We start from the raw sequence: 18,110 nt of genomic DNA on the forward strand, positions 1-18,110 counted from the left end.
ATTGATCTTTGTAATGGATTAAAATTACTAGGTATTGTCAAAAGGAAAAAAGAAAAGTAACATTTGTGTAGCACATAATTCCAAAAACAGGTTATCAATTTACATAATTACTTCTAAATCCTTTTAATTCTTTCTCATAAACCTCTTATAACTCCCCTTTTTTCTATTCATTCTCATGTAGTTTAGATAGGCAGTCCAATAGAAATATAATGTGAGACACAAAAACATTTCAGATACATAATTTTCAATTTTCTGGTAATCACAATAGAAAGATAAAAACTAGTGAAATTAATTCAGTAATACATTTAACTCAATATATTATCATTCCAACATGTAATCAATCTAAAACAACTTATTAAGGAGACTTTTTACTTTTTTTTTTTCATGTTAAGTCTTTGAAGTCCAGTGTGTATTTTACACAGTACATCTAAATGCAACCTAGCCACATTTCAAGTGCTCAGAAGCCACAGAGCTAACATATTATACAGTGAATAGAGACCCACACAATTTACTGCTTGGACTGGACAATATCTCTCCTGTCTCTGGTGCCACCTCACTTTTCTTGAAAAGAAGAGGTATCTTAAGAACTTTTTAAAGATAATTGTGTATATTTTCTTCAATACTCCACCAAAACTCAAGTGGAAGCTTCTTCAAGGTGAGTTTCAATGTGAAATCTAAAACCATGTTCAGTTACATTAAAATACATTTATCTGTCTTGCACTTTGAATGGATTTTTTATCTTTGAATTCTTTTTAACATCTTGCATTGGTCATTTGGAAAATATTGGTTCACTGAATATTGCAGATTTTTCAAATGTTGACACATTTCATTACACAATATCAAGAAAAAAAATCAAATTCTTTAATATGACCACTGATCTCATCAGAAAAGTCTTTGAGTAATGGGGAAGCTGTCAAGTTCACAGTAGTGAATACATGCTTCCCAATATTCTAATTTGTGCTTGAAGGCTTGAATGTCATCATTAACAATAAATACTGTCAGTTGTTTTCCTTGAATTGACAGTCTCACCTTATTCATTTTTGTGTAAATGCCTATCAAATATTCAAGTCTGAATAACCGTATTTTATCTCTAAGTTATTTTTTCAAATAAAAAGCTATTCCTTGAAAAAAGCAGCTAATTCAACTTGCATAGAGCTTTTCTCTCAGACAACCATGATACTTCCATACACACCAGAAGTGCTTTATACCTACTTCCTATTTCATTACAGAAAATATTGAAAAAGTATTTAGTCAAGAGTAGACATTGGTTAAAATTAATGTTTTACTGCGTTAGTAAGGGCATTCTTAGTTGAAACAGGCTTTCTTTTTTTCTGTTTATATATGGCTATGAAGCATACAATGGCAGCAGCAGAGCAAATGCAACATGGTAAAAAGGCAAATCATGTCCTAGTATCCTTATTAAAAGAGTTTTGATCTCATGGGCCCTGAAATGATTTGGGGGACCCTCAGGTTTTCATGGACCACACTTTGAGAACTGCTAACCTGTATTGTAAGAGAGGGGCCATTCACTCACTGAACTCATAGGCATTTAGTACTCACTAAAAGGAACTATTCTAGGTGCTTGAGATAACATCAGGGAGTTAAATAAATAAATAAATAAATAAATAAATAAATAAATAAATAACATGTCCTCATGGAGTTTTTCTGAGGAAAATCCATGAATATGATAAGTCTTTTGAAAAAAGAAAGCAATAAAGCGATGTAAAATGACACAGTATGTTGCAATATTAACTAGGATGGTGAGAGTAGGCTTCACTGTGAAATGCATTCTTGCAAATATTTAGAAGAGATAAGAGAGCTAGTCCTGAACACGTTTGGGGGAAAAGCATTCTAGGTAGAGCCATTGCAAAATCTCTAAAGTGAGAGCATTTCTGGCTATTTGAGGAAAAGCAAATTGGCCAATATTATTGGGTTTGAAGGAGTTAGAGGGAGAAGAGTAGAAAACGGATCATTGGAGGCCAGATTACCAAGGGTCTCATAGTCTTCTATAATGATCTAAGTAATTTCTCTGAAAGAACTGGGGTGATATTAGAAAGTTCTGAGCAGAGAAATAACAGGACCTGAATTACATTTTAAGATATCACTTTACTTGCTATATTAAAACCAGACTTTAGCAGGGCAAGCGTGGAAGCATGAGAGCAAGTTAGTGAGTTTGCACAATGACACAGGTGAGTTATGATGATTGTTCAACCAAACTGTAACGGAACTTTTGGAAAATGTGCCGATAACACACATATGTAGCATATGTATCTTATAGTACATATATATACACAACATTATTTACTGAGGAATTAAATGTGTGGTTGAGTAGAAAAAGGAATTAAGAAATTTTTAGCCTAAAGAATTCAAAGTTCATTTGGTCATCAAGCGAAACTGGGAAGATTATATGTGGGAGAGATGTGATGAGGGAGAGGAGTTCAGCTTAGGAAACATAAATAGATCTTTAGTAGATATTCAATGTAACACTGCATGTACACTTGGACATTTGAATTTGCTGTTCAGGAATGAGCTTTGGGGTGAAGATATAAATTTGACATTTTCTAATATATAGACTATATATATATATATATATTTTTTTTTTGCAGTGTGCGGGCCTCTCACTGTTGTGGCCTCTCCCATTGCGGAGCACAGGCTCCGGACGCACAGGCTCAGCGGCCATAGCTCATGGGCCCAGCCACTCCGCGGCATGTGGGATCTTCCCGGACCGGGGCACGAACCCGTGTCCCCTGCATTGGCAGGCAGATTCTCAACCACTGTGCTATCAGGGAAGCCCTATAGACGATATTTTAAAGTTGTTGGACTGAATGAGTTTACTGAGTCAGTGAGTGCAGATAGAAAAGAGAATTAACGTCCAAGCTCTACGGAACACTGACTAAAAGGTCAGGAGCAGAAAATGAACCAGCAAAAGAGGCTGAGAAGGAATGAACAGTGAGGGAAGAGAAAAATAAGAGCATGGTGGCCTGAAAGCCTAGGAAAGGTAATAATCAATCAAGTGTTGCTGATGGTTCAAATAAGATGAAGACTGAAATTACCAGTGCATTTAATAAGTGAAAGCCATTGATGATGCTGACATAAGCCAATTCTGGGTGAGTGTTGGGAGAGGAATTTTGGTTCAAGAGGGTTTAAGAGATTAGATGGTGAGAAATTAGAGTTGGCACTAACAATGAATTTTTCTGGAAAGAGGAACATAGAAATGGAGTGGCAGCTGGAACGAGATGTAGGTCAAGAGGGTTTTTTTTTTAATAATTTTTGAAGCTAGGAAAAATAGCACAGTTATGGGAATAATCAAATAAAGAGGGGCTATTATTACTGATAATGTATAAAAGAAGTAGGAGAGTTGCTGAAACAGTGTCCTAGCGCTGGTGAGCAGAATTGGATCTGTTGCACATGTGGAAGTAATGGCTCCAGATAAAAGCATAGAGAATTGGGCTTCCCTGGTGGCGCAGTGGTTAAGAATCCGCCTGCCAGTGCAGGGGACAAGGGTTCGAGCCCTGGTCCTGGAAGATCCCACATGCCGCGGACCAACTAAGCCTGTGCGCCACAGCTACTGAGTCTGCGCTCTAGAGCTTGCGAGACACCACTATTGAGCCTGCGTGCCACAACTACTGAAACCCACGTGCCTAGAGCCCATGCTCTGCAACAAAAGAAGCCACCACAATGAGAATCCTGCGCACCGCAGTGAAGAGTAGCCCCCGCTCGCCACAACTAGAGAAAGCCCACACACAGCAACGAAGACCCAATGCAGCCAAAAAAAAAAAAAAGCATAGAGAATTCATCTAAACAAACAGGAAATAAGGCATAGAATGCTGGTGAAAATACTGGTAAGTAGGCAGATTTAGTGGCAGGAGTTGTAGAAGTATCTTTCTAAATGCTTTATCTTTCAGTGAAATAGGATGCCAGTTAATTAGGCAATTGTGAGGATGAGGAAGCTTTGGAGGATTGTGAGAGAGAAGCTCTTCTAGGAGAGAAGGAATATGAATGGACCAGGAAATACAATGTGGTTACTGGACAATGTAAGAGCTCACTTGGGGGCTTTCATCATCAATTTAAAGTAAGACTAACTATATAATTGTACATGTTTTTGCAAGCATCCAGCATGGATATAGGTCTGGAGAAAGGAGAAAGCTGGAATTAACAAGAGATATGTTTTTTCCAAGTGAGTGTGATGTAGGGAAAGAGGGCAAGGAAGTTGCATTTTTATGTGATTGAGTGCTTGTAATAATTAATAATGTACTATAAATCTGGCAAGCAGGAAAGAGAAAACATGAGGGGTAGAGGGAAAATGAAAACATAGTAGGCTAAACAGGAAATAGACTGAAGGTCTTGGTGGAGATAGAAGAGTGCTGCAGTTAGCTGAACACACCTAGTATTATGGTCAAAGAATGGGAGGTTTGAAATGGAGGTTACAGAGGGGGTGCCGTAAGTGGTAATGGCAAAACTAACTCACGTTTTAAGTGGTTGCAGTAGGATGGAGAGTAAAGCCATTGGAGGAAGGGCATTCAAGAGATTGTGAGTTCAGGATATTGGAAGAATCATCTCTGCATATAATGAAATTGCTCAAACTTAGGACAGGAGGATTGTTGGAGAAAGTAACAGTAACTCAAGAGGGGAACTCATTGAGATATGTTGGGGATTGACCCAAGGCTTGGGAGATCCCAGCAATAAAGTGAGGCCGCGAGTGACAGTCAGATGATGAAAATCAAGGCTGATTCCTAGGAAGGAGGGTCTAGAAGCAGTGATGCTGTACATTGAGGATCCTACTCCAGCAGTGGATAGTACGAAGTCTGTGACAAACAAAAACAGAAAAGAATACAAACAAAAGCTACTGCTTGAGAAGGCAGCAGCAGAAGTAGCAGCCTCAGGGGAAAACCAGATTTGCATTAAGTAAGAAAGTTTTATCTAAATTAAAAATCATATCTTCACTCACCTTTACTAAAAATTTTTCAACGATTTCCCATTATTTTAAGAAAAAGTTCTAATATTTTTAATATGGGCTACATCTTTTAGTGATATATGGACCACCTACTTCCATCTCCAGCCCTGTCTCTCATTCACTTTCTCTCCCTCACTCTCCCAAGCTGAGTAAATATCTATCAGTCATTCAGAACTGTCATGATTTCCCTTCCTTCTTGGTTCTGGCATGTGTTGTTCCCTCTGCTTAAATCTTATTTCTCTACGTCTCCCTTCTCTTGATTGAAAGGATTTCTGATTTTATAATAAATATCATTTTGCTCGGAAGGGTTCCTCATATACATATTGTGGTTAATAAATATATCACATTATGTTTACCTTAAATTTTATCTTTCTAAATATATTTTGGATAATTTTAAAGATATACTTTTAAATTTCCTCACAATAGTTTAGAGTCCAAATGAGAAATCTATAAACTTCACATTGCTTATGTACATATTACATATATAACCTATAGTTATGTTTTGTTCATGTTATTGTAATATTTTAATTATATAATATTTTAATTATATAGTGTAGTATCCTTATTATGTTGCCTTAAAGACCACAATGTGCGTATCTTAAATAACAGGAAGAGAAATGACAACATTATTTTATATAAGGTTTACAGATCTTATTTTAATCAGAAAATCTATGCCAACCTTAATATCTTCTATGTCAAAAGCGTTTTGGCTTAGATTGGCCTTTGTTTATTCTATTGCAGCTTTACTGTTATAAATGTAAAGAGTGCTCTGGTCTTCATTTCCACCACAATTATGGTGACTGGTCTTCACCATTACCTAAGAAAAATTTGATTGAGTCTGCATCTATTTGATGGTTAATATTGTCCTGATAACTAGATTAGGAGAACAGTGAAGACTGAAGATTTAGTAAGGTATAAACAGCAAAAGAAAAATTATACTTGATTTTGTCTTTATGTGACAAGTATTTCCAATAGTAATGATAATTATAACTTTTACTAATTTCATCAGAAAAAAGTCTAAATAATCCACACTTCCAAAGTTGGTAGCAATTCCATAGGATAAATGCTTTGGTGTTGAGTATTTTGAATAAATGCCAATATCAGACTGCCCTTGGTAATGACCCACCACTGACCTTGTGTACAGCCTAAGAAAAAGTCAGAGTAGAAAAGTGATATTATTGACTGAAGCCAAATATAACTCTGTCAAGGATCACCAATGTCATCAGTGGGGATTTTGGTAAAACAAGGAAGTCACCTCTGCTGGATCATGAATTTGCTCTAATACATTTCCTTTTGTTTTCTTAATTACAAAAGGCCTAAAAGTAAACAGTAATAAAAATTTCATACATTTTAATTTCTACAGCACAACTCTGTGAAGCATTTTAAAATTTTAAGTAGCTCCAGCCAACTTTATATTAAAATTGAGATCTGTAGACCAAACAGAAAACCAGTGCTTAAGACATTGCTGTCACAGTCATGTTTAAAAACAATATGGTACATTTCCAAAATGTCAGAAAAAAAAAAACAACCCATCAAGTATTTTTTAATATTCTAAACTATACATATTAACAACCTGGATGAAAATTAATCACATTCATGTTTTGGAAGACCTATTTCAAACATTTAAAAGTTCTAGGAATTAAAACACTGACCCCTGGTTAGTACTTGCATGTGCCCACCTATCTGAAGTTTTATCTACTCACAAGAACATCTGCTTTGCCACTTAGGCCCTTCCCATAGTCGTCAGTTGCAATGACTTGAAACTTGAAGTAAGACCTCCTCATATTATGGAAGAGCATAGCCGTTTTGATAAGCCCTGTGTATGTTTCCACCACGAATCCTTCTTTTCCCTCTTTAATTGGTGGTATTATGAGTCTGTATGCCATGGCACTATAATTGCCGGTATCTTTATCAGTAGCCTAGGAGGGAAAAAACACAGGTTATAAATAAGCAGGAAAAAAATAACCTTTGTTAAAGGGCTTATTTATGTTTGTAAGACAGTTTGTATTTCTTGTGTAATAATAACACAATAAAGCCCTCCTAAGGTTATATTTTTCTAGATGCTGTTATATAGATTTATAGACTTTGTGTACACAGGGTTGAATGGCTATTATGAGAAGGATAATGACTATTAAACTGTGAATACAAGGGACAGAGACACTAACTCAGTCCAGTTGATGAACCAAGTGTTTTGATTGGCATGTTTCATGGGTTCAACTCTGGGCTGAGATCCAAAATGGTGTAAGGATGAAACTGTTTACCTAAACATTGTCTTGTGTAATAGGCATAGCATGTGATTGTGCTTTTGATCTAACCTACTTCCTAAAGGGAAAAAAATAATGTATTAAAATATCTCAAATGACAACAGGACAGTGTTCAGATCTTTTAAACAATAAATCTATTTTTTTTTTTTTTTGTGGTACGGAGGCGTCTCACTGTTGTGGCCTCTCCCGTTGTGGAGCACAGGCTCTGGATGCGCAGGCTCAGCAGCCATGGCTCATGGGCCCAGCCGCTCCGCGGCATGTGGGATCTTCCCGGACCAGGGCACGAACCCGTGTCCCCTGCATCGGCAGGTGGACTCTCAACCACTGTGCCACCAGGGAAGCCCTAAATCTAGATATATATATGAAGAGATCCTAATTAGTTAGTGCCATATCAAAATTAGAGAGGGTTAGAATACCAATCCAGCTTCCTTTTTCATTAGCTTGTATCCTGATTAACCAATTTTTTTTCCTGGTTGTAGGTACTTATGTTCTACATGTTGAGGTTTCTTCACATTTAGAATTTTAAAAGAAATAGTTGCTTAGAATACTTTTTTAAAAATAAAGCTGTGAGCATAATAATATTAGCCTGGCTCTATGGTTTCTACTTCAGGGAAATTTTTCAGAATGCCAATTTGAGAATTATGTCACAGTGAAATATTTGAAAGTGGAATGGTGGATGAGATAGTTTTAGTGAATTTATACAAGGCTATGTAACTTTATTCATGATACTAGATGGGTAACATTTATATTTTAATTATTATAATTACTATTCTTATTATCTGGTTATTCTTATTTTATTAAATATTATTGTTAAATATCAGATATCAAGCATTTATGATTTACCATTACAATGCTAATAATTCTACAAAAATAATTTTGTTCAACAAAACTAAAATTCTCTGAGGAATATATTATTCTAGTTACATAAATTAGTCCCGTCCAATAGAATTTTCTGCAATGATGGAAATACTCTACATGTCCTCTGTCCAATGCAGTGGTCACTAGCCACATATGACCACTGAACACTTGAAATGAGGCTAATATGACCAAGGCAGTGAAATGTGAATTTTTTATTAAATGTAAATAGCCAAAGACTATAAAGTAAGTGGTAAAGTTGGGCTACAAATAATGACAATAATAGTAAATAATAGCAAATGTGTGTTGAGATTCAGCATAAGTTTGAATCTCTAGCTTTAAATCCTATATATGTGCTTAACCATTTAAAACATTTCAGGATAAATTTATATGTTAGACAAGGTAACTTAAAGTAAAAAAAATCCAGATATTTTGCTTCAGGATAAAATATTTCTTGAAATTCGTAAGTTAAAATTCTCAGCTTTAGAATAGGACAAGCTCGAGCTACCAGCTCATCTCTTTAAATGCTCCGTATGTTTTACATAACGGCAGAGCTTAGTTTTTGCATTAGAGGAACAGTAATTAGATTCCAACATAGGTCACATTATCACTAAAGAGAAAAAAAAGAAAGAAAAATAGTTATCAAAGTGTTTATTTTTAAGCTTTGAATCCAGGTTTTTATTCATTTAACAAAGTATAAAATAAGAAATAAAAAGCACATTCCCAACTAAAATTAAAATCAGTTTGAATTAAGTAATCAAAGACATTTCTTTCATATACTGTGAGCAAATTTAAGACATGCTGAATCAGTCAAAGATTAGGCTGAATATTATCCTTTCACTTATGATTAACATAGGTATTTCCCCTGAAATAAACATTTTACCATTAATGCAAACTTTATTGAGGTATAAGAAACTGGCACAAAAATGTACAAATCATAAATACACAGCTCAATAAAAATTTGCAAAATATACACATCCAATGGACCAGCACCTGCATCAAGAAATCAAACATTGCCACCATCCCAGAACGTCCATCATGTCCTTCCAGCCATACCCAGTTCGCCAGAGAAACCACTATCCTGATTTCTAACACCATTGATTAGTTATGCTTATTTTTAAACTTTATATTGATGGAATCACAATACATGGTCTGTTTCCTGTATGACTTCTTCTACTCAATTTTGTGTTGTAAGATTGTAAACCTCAATATTTTAAAATAAACCCTGTAACACAACATAATCACATTTAGAAAAGAAAAGGCAGTTAAAGAAAAATCATCATGATTGCTTGGTATATTAAGCCTCTTTGCACAGTTCTTACTGATTAACTTCCATTTCAATAAACAAGTAATTTCACTTTGCTCTATTCCTAATTTATTAAATTATTATAACCACAAAGTGCCATATTTTACCTTAACAGATTAAGGTGTTTTTAAATATACTTTTCCTGAAACAAATAATCATTTAATACAAAAGTTTGGGTAACTCAGAAATATCTTTTTTAAATGATTTTCCCTAGTACCTTAGTAGCAAATTGTCAAAAATGAGATACAGGGTTTAAAAAAATCATGTTTACTGGACCTTTTTTTTTTTAATTGAATGAAAGATTTCTTAAATTCTATAGTGCTTTACAATTTTCAAAACTTTCACACAGATGATTTTATATAATCCCATTATAACCACTTTTTTTTTTTTCTCCTACTCCTATATTGCCCCTCTCCCCTTCCCTCTTTCCACTGGTAACCACTGGATTGTCCTCTATATCTGTGAGTCTGCTTCTTTTGTGGTTTTTTTTTTCAAATATATGAAACTTTACTGTCATATGTATGTTGTTAGTAATGACTCCACTTTAAATTTTTAATCTTTGAGTAGGTTTGATCCTCTTTGGAATCTGAAAAGATCTTATTTCAGAAAACACACATGAGGATAGTTGCCAGAACCATTAGCAGTCTTTCAAATCTACCCCCTCTCTCCCAAGTATAGTTGAAACTAACAAGTTAAAACATGAGTGATAAAAATTCCAGTAGGTACTCTACTTATGATCAATTTAAAGGCTTATTAAGTTTAACTTTGTCTATTCAATTTCAATAAACACATGATTTAAAACAAAAACCTATATGCAGTTGACCCTTGCACAACTGGGTTTGAACTGCGGAGGGTCCACTTAAAGTCAGTGACTGAGGCTGGGTCAGTCTCAGGTTAACAACCTGTCAAGTGCTCTTTAAACCACAAAGTCCATTTACATTATTTGTGTAATGTTATGTTATAGCTGCTGTGGCGAGCTAACTTTTATTGAGCTATTATGATTTTCCAGGTGCTATGTAAATACTTTTCATACATAATCTCATGCCATCCCTTCTTTTAAGTTTTTTTTTTTTTTTTTTTTCGGTACGCAGGCTTCTCACTGTTGTGGCCTCTCCCGTTGAGGAGCACAGGCTCACGGGCCCAGCCGCTCCGCGGCATGTGGGATGTTCCCGGACCGGGGCACGAACCCATGTCCCCTGCATCGGCAGGCGGACTCTCAACCACTGCGCCACCAGGGAAGCCCTTGAGTAAGTTTTATTGTTATTATTTTATAGGTGAAGAGATGGAGGCACAGAGAGATTAGTAAGTTGCTCATAATCACAAAGATAGTTGATAGCAAAGTTGGGTAAGTCTCATTTTAAAACCTATACTATAACCACTACATTCAATATGTCAGAATAAGTACCAGGACTAAAATCCCAGTGAAAACAACATTAAATGCTAGATAAATGATCTTCAGAATTTTTCCTAGACATATCAAGGAGATAGAAAGACAATAATAAATATGCAGGTCAACAACCAAGAGAAAGCAAGAATACAAACAGCTTAGTACTGATGGTAGTTTCACCTAGAGGGTTTCTTCTGATCTAGGTGAACTTAAAATTTAATTTATGAGGTCTTGAGTGGCTCAGAGAATAGGAGGCAAGACCGAAGGCCCACGCATAGAAGTTAGTCTAAAGACTCCACTCTCAAGAATGCTAAATTCTCACTTTAAGGGTGAATGAGAAAGTCATCTCTCCTTTCCAGCAACCACTGCCACTACCACCCAAAACTAAAAAGAAAACTGCCTGGTTTAAACCTTGATGTTGAATGCAGTGCAGAAAAAAGAAACAACCAAACAACAACAACAGAAAACAAAAACAAAAAAACCCCAAAACTTCCTTGAGACTCCATAACCAACACAAGCCTTCATCGGAGTTTGTAGCCTTCATTCACACACTACCAATTCCCTCAACTCAAGGATAAACCACAGTATTCTCAATTTGTAAATTCGGTGGTCCTGAGCTCTACCTGAATGAACAGAAAACCCACAACTGAGAATCTGAGAAACTGGTCTTTGATAATGGCCTACCCTCCTCACAGAAGCAAGCACTTTTTCAAAACAGCTACCTCCAACATATGCCTCAAAGAACTCTAACAAATAAGTTGCAAGAAAGATGAAAACTTAAAGTCACATAATTCTCAAAATGAACAAGAAACAAAATACCACGAATAAAGAGTCTGTTGTGATAAAAAATGAAAGTCGAACCCACAAAGGCTTTAGATATTTGAATTAGTGGACAGAGAGCATAAAGTAAATGAACAATATGTTCCACTAAACAACAGTGATCTTTAAAATACAAATAAAATGAGAATAGTTGAACTTAAGTAAAATATATTTTCTAGAAATGAAAAAAAAATAATTGAAATAAAAGCTCATAAATGAAGTTGTTAGAAGGTTAGGCATAGGGCACAAGAGTATTAGTGAACTAAATGACAGAGCAAAAGTTAGGCCTGATGCATTCTGGGGGACTAAGTACCAGTTTGGAAGGAAAAGCTTTGCCTAAAATGTCATTAGTGAACTCAAGCATGAATGGAGCAAAAGAGCCAAGAGGTTAGAGCCAAGAGGTTTTTTCTTAAATAAATAAACTATTGTGTATATAACCTGCATTGTTTCCTTAAAAATGGGAAAACATTCATAGAGATATTCTATGAAAGGGGAAAAAATTATAAATCTAGTCCATCATTTTTTAGATAGTAATAAGGGGACATCTAACAAGTTTGGCTAAACGAATGTCTAAAAATTAAAACTGATCTATCATGAAAACTCTAAGTGAATCAAATTTACTAAAGAATGAATGTCACTTTATTTATAACATCAGCTTCTTTATAATCAAAACTTTATACTGGGTTCCTGACACAGCCATTATTATGTAGAAGAGGTGACTCTGGAAGATCTGACTCACTGACTTTTGTGAGTTTCTCTTAGTGAGCAAAATCAGGAAAGTTATGTCTAGAGCTGTTTTTAAAAAATGAAAGTCAGAAATGAATATTATAATTATATTTGCTGTAATTATGTTTTTAAATGAAGGTTAAGACACAGGAAACCACTTATGCATTTCTAAGACCTCATCTGGAAATTTTAATGCACACAGGTGCCCAACATTAAGAGAAAATCACCAAATAACTGCTTCTATCATACACGGGAGTAGGTGAGCCCATTAATTTTCTCACAGCCTAAATAACTGTTCCCTTCTGTTGCCTAAATGAATACTATGGATGCAGAAATATTAGTGGAATAATTAGTGATATCCAAAGAACTTCCAAAGCCCATTAAAGTCCAATAATGCTAACTTTAACTTTTGCTTCTCAATTAGACCCCGTTTTAACAGTTAACAGCACTGAAGGCTCACTCTCCCTGAAATAGAGTGTAAATATTTTTGAATGTCGGGGTAAAAGTTCTCAAATCTCACATTACCACGACTAATGTCAGTATGTCAAGCTGTGTTTGTAAGGGACAAAATGGCTCTTGCATTTTTAGAAACTACAAAGAAACCTTCATTTTAAAGCCCTTAAAGGCAATATGTCCAACATATAATAAAATATAAATAAGTAAAGTGTCAGGTAGATTGATCTAGTTAGAAGGCTATTTAAGACTTCTGTAAAAATGAAAACAAAAAAAAAGAGAGGAAAGAAACATTTTAAATAAGAAATCTTAGTATTTAATTTTTATAAGAACATCAAAAAAAGGACCATAGTCCAATAAAATAATCTCTAATTTCAATATGCCCATTAATCATTTACTTAATTATAGTTAAGTAAAAGTCTAATGTAATTCAGAGATATTCTAATGAGTAAAACACAACTTGGTGTAGAAACAACAATTTAATAATGGTTTGTAAGATCATGCAACACAGAATTACAGAATTTTCAGGGGTTTTATTATTATTTTATCCTAGTTAGAATTTGCCAGTTTACTTTTAAGTTAAAGAGTGGTGGCAAATATCACACAGTAGTATCTATTTGAAAAATTAAAGAGAGAAACTGACCTGAAGATTAGCAAAATATTCCTTTTATAATTTTTTTAAAGTTATACATTGAAACATTCTGTATTACAGAAGGCATGAGAGTTCAAAATAATCAAGTCCTGCATTTATGTAATAACTGAAACATTTTTTTAGTTTTATTTCCATTTCCTTATAAAATATATTCAAAAATAAATATTATCTCAAAAAATAATTTATTCTTTTCATCATTGCTAATATAATGTGATCATATATTCTTCAATGACGCTTTGAAATGAACTCTGAAATCATTTTTTCTAACTTCTCATTCATGTGGAAAAGAAAGAAATTGCACTCTATTCAACAGGCATAGTATGAAAAGAAAATACAGGCACAATTTCAGTCCTCTCTTTGAGAGAGGAAACTAGTTTTTAAAGTTGATTTTGGATCATAAAATATTATGGATTTTTACCAAAAACTTACTTATATTAAAATGTTTAAGAAATTTGTACTTTTGCAGAAATTCTGTAGTTACAAATCCTAAATCTTTCCATATTCAAAAGAAATTAAATGACGTATTCATTATCTCTGACTTTCTGGTTCGTTCTTAGTTACATTACATGTGATCAATCCAAACCAATTTTAGTTTCTTCTCATCTCCCACCCTCCTAGTCCTTCTTCTGGCTACCATACTTGATCCTCCTTCTGTCTTCTCTTTGCCTGGTAAGGGCATCAGTACCTATGGATTGAACTGAGCTAAAAATCTCAGTAGACACTTCAACTGTCTTATCTCACACCTTGCCTTTCTACTCTCAGTCCATCAGCAAGCCCTCTGAGTTCTACTATGAAATCCTTCTCACTTCAGTGACTATCCATGAAGCTGATATTGCCCAAAATCAGGCTCTCCTATCACATTTTTAAATTCAGCAATAGCTTAAAAATGATAACTCACACCTCCCAGAAGATGAACTTTAAGACAAGTCCATGAAATATTCACAATCTGATCCCAGTTTAACATTTCAATTTCTTGCCCTACATTTATTCTATTTATATTTCTCCAAAACCAATCACATTACCTACTTTTTTTTTCCTGAACAATCTATGTTCTTTCATGATTCCAGGCCTTTGCACACATGGCTTCTTCTCTCTTAAATGTCTCTTGTCTGCTAGGCCACATGATACTCACTCCTGGACTATACTGTGGCATGCGTGTTTGCACACACACACATTGAATATATGTAATGTTGAATAAGGCACTAAAACCTCAGCTTAAATTACTGCTTTTCTGAAGGCTGGCCGGACTCCCCTAGGGAGTGCTGCTTCCACCTACATGTTTCCAGTAGTATATTTTATATTATTTTTAGTATAGCATTTACCTTTGCATATTACAATATTTAAGTGTCTTTATTACACATAAAGTGTGTTTCTATTCATATCTTTTATTCTAATATCATGTCCAGCAAGTGGTCAAATAATGTTTGGCTGAAATGTCAGTAGAAGCATACCAGAGATCAATATTTAGAAGTGACGGATGTGAGCTTGAATCTACCACTTATTAGCTATATGAGCTTGGGCAAATAACTTTCTAGGGCTTAGTTCCTCATTGTAAAATGAGGAAAATAGGACATGCTGAATAGGGTGGCTGTTGAATATTCACTGAGGTATGAAATGGAGTGCCTCGCACAAATAATCGAGATCATGTCATCTTTATGATTTTATAACTAGTATTCTCAGTCATTAATCAGCCATTGAGAATTTTGTTTATTTCAAACAAAAGAGAGTATATTTCCATTTCAGATAAAACATAGCATTAAGAGTAGGATAAAAAATTATGATAATCGGGGCTTCCCTGGTGGCACAGTGGTTGAGAGTCCACCTGCCGATGCAGGGGACACAGGTTCGTGCCCCAGTCCGGGAATATCCCACATGCCGCGGAGCGGCTGGGCCCGTGAGCCATGGCCGCTGAGCCTGCGCGTCCGGAGCCTGTGCTCCGCAACGGGAGAGGCCACAACAGTGAGAGGCCCGTGTACCGCAAAAAAAAAAAAAAAAAATTATGATAATCAAGTAAAATTATTTACAAAGAGATAAAAAGCTGTAAATTTTGTAAAACCACCCCACAGAACATCAAAGTTAAAGCTTGAAAGACAGTTACTAGATAGCATTTATATGTAATAAAATTGCTAGTTTTTGTGTGTTTGTATGTTTGTTTTGTTTTGGCCAAAAAATAGCATTGGCCAACCTGTCTTTAACCTAATTGCCTTTGGCTAACTTGCTCTAATCTAAATAGTTCTTCAGCCAATGAAGAATTGGCACTGACAATGATTGAAATAATTAAATGTAGGTTGACTGTCAGCACTGAAAAAGAGTAATATATAGAAGATTATAATCAGGAAAGATCTGGGAAAACATCAGAGATAATCTGAAGGTATAACCAGTGTCCAGCATTGGGCTAAGCACTTTATGAATAGAGTATCATTTAATTTTCTTAACTCTGGGATGGGTAGAAGGAACTAAAGCCATTCTGTAAATGGTATTCCAAACTGTGGAAGACTCAGTATATGACCCCAAATCACACAGTTGGTGAGCAGAGTTTTAATCTTTGACTTTAAGGCCCATGAAGGATTTGCCAACAGACTTATTGTGCCTAGAGAAGTATGTGGTGGGGTGAAGATTATTTCCAGGCTCCTTGCTTCAGAGATAGCCCCTGTACTAAGCCGACAGATTTCATTAAAAATTGCACTTTAATATTTCTCAATTTTTTCCTTCTGTGCAGATACTATCAGAGTTCAGTAGGAATTAAATTAAGACAAGTAGCTTCATCTCCATATCTCTCTTTCAGGACAAAGCAGAACACAAACACTGGCAGGAAATAGAGTTGTTTATATCCTTATCCTGGTCGTGCTGCTCCATTAAATGACATGTTGAAAGAGAATTCAATATTTTAATTGCATTTAGTGCTAATCAGACCCTTATAAATGTATGTGAGATTACACATTTTCACTGTGTTCTTTTCCTTTTCTCATTAGTTATCCCTAATTTTCATGATGATTATTAACATAACGTTAATATGCTCAGGAGGTGCCAGGAAAGATGAAGTTTCATGCTGTGATTCATTAAAGCCAGAGAAAGGACTGCTTCATGTTTCAACTTTTTAACAGATAGTTCATTTATAAACTTGAAAGATAAATTTTTTGCATTCAGAATTTTCTATTAATACTTTTTCTTGGAGAAATGGTATTTTTGACCACGTCTATCTACAAGGGGGGAATTTAAGGGATGTCTTTAACATTCTTAAATTGCTGGACTTTTCCAGTCTGGGATTACTTTTTTTATATGGCTTTAGTACCTTCTTTCTGAAAAAGCCTATTTAAGAAATTTTACAGATATCTTAATTGTGTTTCTATTTTAGTTAAAAGAACTTCAAGATTTTTTTTCTACTTCTCAGACATATGTTAGTTATTGAAGATAACCTCGTCCAATTGTGTGGTTTGCTATGGAATGGTATGGTATGATAAGGACCAAAAAAAAAAAAAAAACCCAATATGCCCTTTTTTAAAAATATTCTTTTTAAAACTGTCCTCTGGATAAGTTGATACTGGTACTATCTGAAGGCTGAAATTTCTCCTAGCTGTGCTGTTAGGCTTTGTTTCTCAAACGTCACGCCTGCATATATAGAGATTTTTTTCTTCTTAAATTTGCTATGGCTTCCTAAAAGGGAAATATCAAGCTATCGACAATTACTGATAAATAAAATATATACAAAAATACTTCATAATGCAGTGTTAAGATAATACTACTCATTTAAAACTTATAAATATGTTTCAAAAATATCAATATGATCATTGCTTATGTAAGAGAACTGACCACCTCATTTAAAATATGTAAGTTGAAAAAGTTATATTGATTACTTCTCATTGGGATAATATCTTAATATTAACTTTCAGCTTTTATAATTATTCTACCATTAAGGTAAGAAGAAAAATTAGTGGTCCATACTGATGCTAAAGGTGAGTTCTAGAAAGACATGCCCACTATTTGGTTTCAAGGGCAATGATAAAATACCTGAGCATTCAATAGAATTGTGTTTTTAATAACTTATATGCACTGTGCATGCTGAATTAAGAACATCTGGAGTCTGAGATTATGATTATCTTATAGGCAAAAAGAACTACTCAGATAAAATAACTAATAATGACTGTGAATATTTATTGAGAGATTTCTGGGAGACAGGCACTGTGTTCATGCTTTTTATGCATTTTTAAAATTTATAACAAAAGAAATTTGTTAGATAGTACTGCCATCACTTGTAGACATGATGCTTAGAGAAATTAAGAAATCTGTCCAAGGTTACACAGCCCAGTAGTGGTTAAAGGATAAAAATCCAGATTTGTGTTCTTCGTTATGCTTTTGGAAAAGATACAGATTTAAATATCAAAACTTCATTTTTATGGCCTTTATGTTTTTTATTCATTTACCTGATATTTCATAATCTTGGGATTTAGCATATTCATAATATTTGATTAAACTTTAATCAATATTGACTTAAGTGAAAAGTTCCCTAGTTCCCTAAGTCATTCCTGCTGTCATAGAAGGAGCAGAGGCATTCCTGTTCTATTCATTTCCTGCCTACAGAAGTACTTTTTTTGTACTTTTGGTCTCAGTCTCATCCCACTCTCTAATTTTAGCTCTAACCCGAATTGTAAACCCACAAAAAGCCCCTCCCTCAAAAGTGGTTGTCTCAGTATCAC

General features: G+C 34.7%; 1 protein-coding gene across 1 annotated transcript in view; it reads right to left on the bottom strand.

The window, feature by feature from the left end:
- PCDH15 (protocadherin related 15) overlaps positions 1-18,110 on the bottom strand; it is an 807,822-nt gene that overhangs the window by 49,653 nt on the left and 740,059 nt on the right. The window contains exon 27 of the mRNA XM_060286024.1: positions 6,658-6,873. Coding sequence (XP_060142007.1) covers positions 6,658-6,873 — 216 coding nt within the window. The remainder of the gene's footprint in view (positions 1-6,657; positions 6,874-18,110) is intronic.

Source organism: Globicephala melas, chromosome 16 (assembly GCF_963455315.2).
Source record: "Globicephala melas chromosome 16, mGloMel1.2, whole genome shotgun sequence".
Taxonomy (NCBI): domain Eukaryota; kingdom Metazoa; phylum Chordata; class Mammalia; order Artiodactyla; family Delphinidae; genus Globicephala; species Globicephala melas.